The 8245-nt window shown below is 39.7% G+C and overlaps 1 protein-coding gene across 1 annotated transcript; it reads right to left on the bottom strand.

Moving 5' to 3' along the window:
* Positions 1–220: 220 nt before the first annotated feature.
* On the bottom strand, positions 221–7751 carry FGB (fibrinogen beta chain). Its single transcript, XM_009936941.2, has 8 exons — positions 7615–7751; positions 5876–6079; positions 4425–4608; positions 3610–3837; positions 2883–2996; positions 2209–2331; positions 1735–2020; positions 221–821 (listed from the first exon to the last, which is right to left on the bottom strand). The coding sequence occupies exons 1-8, from the start codon at positions 7687–7689 to the stop codon at positions 593–595; spliced, it is 1443 nt and encodes a 480-aa protein (XP_009935243.2). The 5' UTR covers positions 7690–7751; the 3' UTR covers positions 221–592.
* Positions 7752–8245: the final 494 nt, after the last annotated feature.

The raw sequence follows: 8245 nt of genomic DNA, 5'->3' as shown, positions 1-8245 counted from the left end.
ATTCTGTGATTCTGTATTTTTTTCAGCATACAGGTTTCGAACTAAGTGACTGGTGACCCGCCCATTTGTTAAATACTATCTTTTCACTTCATTCCTTCTCAACTTGTTACACAGGTAGTTACTCTATGATATAAAAGAGAATGATCATCCCTTATTTGGTGGAATGCATTCGCTTCTCCCCGGATAATGCATAAATACTCAGGAATCATTTGAAGAAAACTTTAGTTTTAAGGCTTTATTTAATTTTTAGAAAACATTTTAAAATAATCCTCTCCCTTTTCAAATGTGGTATAGAAGTTCTTTGTAAAAGAGTGAAACAAGTTGGGTCTGGGTTTTTTTATCAGCGTTATTCCATACTAGTTAATTCTGTCTCATGAACAAATGAAAAATGGAACAAAATACACTTGTGAGTTATTTTCATCAGACAGATTTTGATTTACAGTTGACATAGCTTTTCACTTCAGGTCACAATATGCTCATACATATGTATTTGGTTCTCATCTGTAAAGACAAGCCTGAATACTGTGCCTAAAAAGATAACCATGTATAAAGAGTAAAAGAAAATCCCTGACTCTGTACATTTTGATAACGGTTAATGTGGAAAGTATGGCCTGATTTTCATGCTCATCTTCTTCATTGAATACCATGACCCCTTCCAGTTCATCCATACAACACCATCGTCTGTACCATGTTTTGCCATATCCCAGCTGTAGGACCCTCCCCAGTAGTATCTGCCGTTGGGGTTGGCTGAGTGGCAGCGGTTGTACCACCACCCACCACCATCTTCTTTGGAGCACTGTTTTCTTGCATCTGTACTTGACCTGATTAGGGAAAAGAAAGTGTTAAGAGTGAAAGATGAACTGTAAGCAGATCAACAGAGTACATACACCTGTCCCCTGTACTGAAATTTCAAACTATCATAAACATTTAAAATCCTCTCTGAACTTTCTGTATAAGATTGACCATCTGTGTGCTACACACTGCACTTGGAAGGTGACGCTGCTAAGAAAAACAAGTAAAATTTTAGCTGCATCTCTTTGGGAATATCATTTTAGTTTACCAATTCATAACTACAACTACCTGCAGTTCATAACAATAACTGCAATATCAATGCAATTTAAAGATACAACACAATGAGAAATGTATGTCTTCCCCAGTCTAAACAATTCCTTTAATCATCAGTTCAGTAACCAGGTATTAAGATAAAGACATAGCACATAGTTTAGAGATACAGTGCTAAATTCTGTACTTATAACGAGCTCCTGTCTTCTGAGTAGGCAGAATTTTGTTTTTCAGTTGGGACACGCTACCTGTCTCTTTCCTCAGGACCCATTATGTATTACAGGAGGGAGTACCAATATTCCTACTTAAGCAGGACAGTGTCCTCAGCGCTGCCACCATCAGTCTCTGACAATGAATATATTGCATCCAGATTTGCTGATTTGCCTATGGCAACATCATTCATGGACTCAGTAAAATTCAGTGTGTTTCCTTCTTCCTTGGCTGTGGAGCAGCACTAACCTGACATGTGGTTTTATCTGCCCCTGGCTATGCCAGTTCTGCCTTTGCTACACCAAGGAAATAACGTGGACATTTGGCTAGTAACTTGCAAGAGGAAAACATATTTTAAGGTGCTATGAACTGCTGTGTAAACTAACAGCAAAATAGAGAAATATTCTGTATTCAGCTCTCTTTTAAGCAGAGACATTTAAAATGTGTAATGCAATTACGTACCATCCATCATTGTCTCTGTCATAAGTACTGAAGAACATGCCATTGTGAATTGTCATTGTCCTGTTTTCTCCATACACTTGTGACGCTCCTTCCATTAGCGCGTTGCCTGCAGTGCCTTTGTAGTTACTAACTGAAAGCTGATACTTGTTTCCTTCATTCTGTATGGTGAAACCTCCGTAATGAGCTGATACTTTATCACCATTCCAGTCCTCCATTTCAATTAAAACTTCAGTGGGCCCTATTTTGGTAAGCTGGCTGATCTTGTCATTTCCAAGCCAATATTCACCTGAGAAGCAACAAGTGAGAGCTCTGTGAAACAGACTTTACAATATACTTCATGGCCACTTTATGATTTGCCTATAGGTCTGCCAAAGTGGATTAGTTAATTTTTAAAATAAATCAAAGAGCTTCAAGAAATATGAGAAAACAGTTTCAGTATGAAGAGTTCTTCATCTTTCATGCTCAGCAGTTTACCTGGCGTATCACAGTAGTTCTTCCCTCCACTCTTCGCAACATTTCCAAATCCTTTTTTATATTGATCCCATACTCTTCCAAAATTGACACTGCCATCTTGGCGGTTCTGAATCAAAGTCCAGCCTGCAGAAGAGACAGTATTTAGACTAAAATGCCATTGAGAAAGGAGCATGAAATGTTAAGATACAGCCCCTCTATTTTCACCTTAAGGCGAGTGGAGCATATGACTTCCTCGAAGCAGGTCTCAGTTTTCACTGCTTATGCCATTTTTGCTCACGCTCAAGTGGCACCTTGTTTCATAAGGAAAGGTGGAAAAAGCAGAACTTAAAGGACTGCCCCGGTCTTTTGTCTAGTGCATAGTAGCATGGTAAGAAATGAGCCAGGCCCTCCTTGCTTGCCTACTCATACATTGTCCATTCTCATCACAGTAAGATATGTTTTTATCTACCAATCCCATCCCAACAATTTATTTCCATTTTCAGTATAGAAGTATCCTACTGTGCATCTGAAGATGACCAGCAAGACATTTAGGAGTCAGTCAATCACACTTCATTCCCAAGAAATTACAAAAGTTATAACTCCATATTAGTTTGTATAAAATGTAAATGACTATTATGATTTTTTGGTAGCATCCATGTTAATTACTATTTTAACAACAGTTATTTCACACTAACCTCCTTTATCTGTTTCCATGTCACAGTATGCTCTGTATGGTTTGACAAAAGGATCTGGCTGGATGAGATACATTTCAGATACCTCGCCTCCCTTTCTGAAAATATCCTCACATTCTGCAAGAATAAACCAGAGAGTCTGTTACTGGAAGAACTCTGAACTTCTTCAACAAGTTTCTTACCCTTCGGTTTGCTGATTATAAGGGAACGATTTTAAAGATATATCTAATTCCACTTGCATTTTGATTTCTGTGATACGTCACATGAAAGAATCAGGGAAGAAAGAACAGTGCACCTGCATCGTTCTACTTTTCCAAACAGGAATTTCTAAAAGTTCAACCTGAGTGATGGATGACACTAGATTTTTCAATGATTTTTTGAATTAGACAAGTTTGTGAAAGAAAAAACTTTCTTGACTGGAAAAACAAGGGTGCAACTATGATACTCGCAAATGTATCACCTCCACCTTACAAAGACCCTGAAGAACATATTTCTTTAAAATGCTGCTGGCCAGTAATGAAGACTGATGTTGGTTCAGAGGATCTTTGGTCTGACCAGTACAGGCATCCATAAAAGACTTTTTAAATTTAGGATCATCTTCCATATTTTCTGGTATCCTAATCAATGACACAGGCTTCAGAGGAACCTTGACACCAATAGAATGAAGCAGCTATCAATTTGCACAGTGATATAAATGGGAGAAGAGATGTCATTATAGTTAAATGAGTACCTTTGCCTGAAACCACTGGAATATTACAAGACACAACACATGGTGAACGGCAGTAGTCCACTTGGGTTGCAATAGCATTTTCCAGCTTTTGTATCTTTTTGTGTAAAGAATCCACAACTGCACGGAGGACCCTGAGGCTAGATGGGATGTTATTGTCCAGGTTATCCTTTATATAATTATACTGCAATTCCACTTCCGTGTTGTACTGAGAAAGTATATCATCATTGTCTAGAAAAGCAAAGAGATGAAAAGCAGATTAGTTTTCAGCATGTTTTCCAGTTATGAAATGATGAAGAGCAATCTGTAAGCACTTCTGAAGTCACTTCTTTCCCTAGCGGGGAGGAAGGATATGCATCTCTTTTGCTTGCCTTCCCACAATGTGCAAAAACTATGCAGAGATTCTCAGGAAAGTGGTACACATGTACTGTTGTTTCTTCGCTAGCTAGTAGATTTACCAGTGGTGCTATATTCTGCCAAAGAACTGTAATCACCTTATTTCCAGCGAGCCATGGTGCCAAGCCAGGATTGGGCATAAAGGGATTGGATGGACATAGGAAAGCACGTAAGAGGGGGCAACACACAACCCTTATGTTTAGGGGCCTCATATGAATCTTGCCTTAGTATGAGATCCATTCCTTTGCCTCTCTCAAAGGATTTTTTTTTAAGATTTAAGATGACATGGTTATGGAACCCTACTTTGCTAGATATTCCACTGTATTTTTAATTTTTTTTTAAGAAGTCACACTAACAAGTAACAGTAACAATGCCAATAGAACTGCACTACTGTTTACACCAATAATTCATAAATAGCATACCTTTTCTTTGTTTTTGCCTCTTTACCAATTTATCGTCTAGAACAGTCACGTATTCATAGAAAGTTGTAGAGGTGTCAGACAGTTTGCCCACTTTGTCCTTTAGATCACGAACAACGGATTTCACATTTTTTTCCTGTTTTACCAGGGTAGTTTGCAGCTCACATCCAGTTGGACACAGCACTCCCTTAAAAAAAAATTAAAAGGGCTGTGAATAAAATTCAAGATAAAAAGTTTCTAATCCCATCAGTGAATGACCATACCTTTGAACACACTGAATAGTTGGTAATGTGAGACCACATATTTTAGCATCTAGGTAAGGACTCAGGACATTCAACTTCTATAAAGAAGCTGCAGTCTGAAGAGCAGGAAGAAGCCCTGAGTCCCCCAGCAGGGCTCTTGTGTTGAACCTCTTGGTAAAAGTTCTACCTCTCTGCACACTTTTTTGGTTCACTGTCTGCTTTTCACTTTTCTGCACTGTTAAACGCCGATGGTGTTAAGCAACCTGAACTATGACTAAAGCCTGTCAGGAACTACCTGCTGCCTGTGCATGTTTGTATCTATCTACCCCTTTCCTCTTTCACTAGCCTCAGAGAATCAATCATATTCTCTACATGTTGTTGAATGGATCTCTCATATGAAACGACCCAGTGCGTTTCATTAAAAAATTACCATCTCAAGAAGGTGAGCACCGTTGCTTCTGCAACAAGCACTGCACCATCAAGTACAACAGTCTTTTAAAAAGAGGTGGGAAATTCTGAAGTGCTGCGAGAGCCAAAACACCCAGGCAGCAGTGGGACTCTACCACAATCACGTGTTCATTAAGCTCTAGCAGACTTCATCTGTTGGAAACCTCCACACTCAGATTCACTTTCAGACACTGAGATGCCTCTACATGGCGTTACAGCTTGCATTTCTGGCAGAGAGCATGGCAGGGACATTGTGACAAACTGCTGCAAGGCAGCAAAGATCTCAGTGCACTTCAAGCTATTCTGTGAGAGCTGGGGCAGTGACTGAGGGTAGACTATAATTATGGTTTGAAACAAATTTTAAGACAGACACTGGAGATTATTTCTTTCAGTCCCTAGGGTTCCTTCAGATTATCTGAAATTCAAGCCAGCGCTTCTGCAGATTTTTTTTTCTGTCCTTCTTAAAAGTTACCTATGCAAAGGAACGGGGGACGCGCAGGCTAACCCACAGGTACTTCCTTTCCGCACTTAGGGTGCAAATCTCATCTCCCCATCTTCACTGCAGGCTGGCTGACTCTGTGACTAATCCCACGGACTCCGTGGCATTACTCTCCTGAATGCAGTCCTACCAAACGCAAGCAAAATGAAGCAAAGTTGGGCTGCTTTAAACGAATGACCCCTTACTCGGCAAAGAAAACTCCGTGTTGGGTACACTAGGAGAAAAGGGCAGCCTGCTGTCAGCCGCACCAACAGGCAGACACCTACCAGCTCCTCCAGAGGATGCTTGCAGCCACCGGCGTCAGGGTAGATGATTCGTTCTTTCTTGTCGCCTGGCTTTACCCGCTTCGGGGGCCGGGGCTGGTACCCAGTTCCGCTGACGGGAGGTGCCACGGGTCGGAGCGTGGGGGCCACTTCCCGCCTTTTGTCCAGGGGCCGGTGGCCTCGAATGTTGGGCTGAGGGATGTTCTCCTGCAAAGCCAGGGCAAGAGGAAACTCTCTCAGTCTGGGATTCCAAATGTAAAATACAATGCGCACAGTGGAGGCATCCGTTCAACACAGTTGAGCGTTTTAAACAGCAAGGAATACCACGGAATGGAATGAAAAAAGCAATAATGGAAATATTATACTGACGTTATGTAAAAGTCATTGCTCTGCCCTCCCTTGTAAGACTAGTCACACTCCCTCCACCTAGATACAGACAAACTAAAAAGCCTTCAAACCAAAGCAAAACAATATTCCAATAGCTCATTCTGACCAAGGAATAAAGTTTATGTAGTTCTGAGCCACTAAGCACCATGAAACTCGAAGTAGTAGGATACATAAAAAAGCAGTTAGACATTTTTGGGGATAAGAAGAATGTTTCAGCACGTTATCAGTGTGCCAAATTTTCATTGGGCTACAGGAAAACTTCTAAGGTCTCAGAAAATCAGGCCACACTCAAATACATCATTCGGTCTCAGGCCACATGCCAGCTATTAACTGATGGAATTAGGAAAAGCATTCAATAACATCTCTCAGGGTAGGTTTTTAGAGCTCCCTCTGACGCACACACTCCCCATCTCTGCCAGACATGGGAAAGTGTAAGAGGCCGAGCAAGGGAAACAGGCCTGGTCCCTAAGCCCTTGTTGAAACTAAACTATTTGAATTAAGAGTCGCTTGAACTACTGACTCAAAATCTTCGATCATCTCCAATTCTACTCAGACTTAGCTACAAATAACAAACATTTGTAAGGATCCAGGATCAGAAGTTTCAAGTAGTTTCAAAAGTATGCAGCATACAAATCACAAATTTGCTGAAAATTATTTAGCATATTAGTCTTATCAGTAGTCAATATACAGACGCAAATGCTTAGATTGTAGAACAGAAAACAATCTCATTTTCAAACTATAAAAAATGTACTGAGATTCTAAATTGTATTTCCCATTAAAATATTTTACTTAAACAAAATTACATTTAGGTTAAGTTGTTATTTTAGATTGATCCTCCTTGCTTGCCTTTCTGTTTAACAATTGTTACCTTTCCATTTCAAATGTAAAGCTATATGAACTGGCAGTTAATTTTTTTCAATATCTACTGAATCTGTAGAAAAGTTTTTACTGTCTTTGAGACAGGACGTGATCAATTACGCACTTCTACTCCTTTGCATCTGACAAATTAATTGTCTGTAACATCATCTGTCAACATTGCTAAATTAATACCCTTAAATAAATTCAGCTGAATAACTACTCTTACCATCATACATTCATCATTCTCCACAGAGAAAGAAAAGAAATAGGAAGAAAATATACCTAAACACAGAGAAAAAGTATTGTGCAGTTACATATACATGAAGAAATAATACAAAGGTTATTTCTTTGAACACTTCAAGTGGAATAAGAACATGTACTGGATAATTTTTCCCCACAGCTTCTGCCTTAGCTAAATCACATGAGTAAGTCATGCATATAATGAAATAAAATTAATCATTTTTACTCTTATTATTAATTATGAACAATATTACAACCTCGTCATCATAGTCAGTAACGCCCTGGGATTTAATGGAGGAAACACAGAGCAGGACCAGCAGGAGCAGTTTCATGGTTGCTGGTTTGCTTGAGCAGCTCAGTGGCCTTCTCCCATCAGCAGCTCTGACAGGGAGAGGTCCTCTCTGTTCCGACATATATAGGCGGCAACCCTCATCTCCCAGCTTGACAGTGATAGGACCATGATCTCTGTTAATATTCAACCTTCCTCTTCACTGCATGCCTGAATACCTTTGTGGTTGAGCAACTTCTCTGGACAACCCTTATCTACATGTCCCAGAGACCTCTGTTGATGCTGGCATCAAATGGATGTTTAAATCCTTAAAAGCACCTCCTGCTCAGATTACACAAGGTTACCGTTTTCTCAAAAATCACAAGTCTTTTAAAACAGCTGAAAAGGTGAACATCCAAAGCAAAGAAACATCGTCAGACGTCACAGTCTGTGACATCTTCTTTTTTTTCACTCTGCTGTAAATTTGAACGTTTCAGAAATGTTATATTAAATTTGAATTAAATTCACATCATACAGACTGTTATGTTCTTCTAAATAGTTCTGATGGTGCCTGGATAGGTATGCAAGCCTTTGGGTCTCTTTAAGTACAAGATAAAAAA

Source organism: Opisthocomus hoazin, chromosome 5, assembly GCF_030867145.1.
Source record: "Opisthocomus hoazin isolate bOpiHoa1 chromosome 5, bOpiHoa1.hap1, whole genome shotgun sequence".
Taxonomy (NCBI): domain Eukaryota; kingdom Metazoa; phylum Chordata; class Aves; order Opisthocomiformes; family Opisthocomidae; genus Opisthocomus; species Opisthocomus hoazin.
The sequence above is the reverse complement of the archived record's forward strand: the minus strand, read 5'-3'. Positions and strand labels throughout refer to the sequence as shown.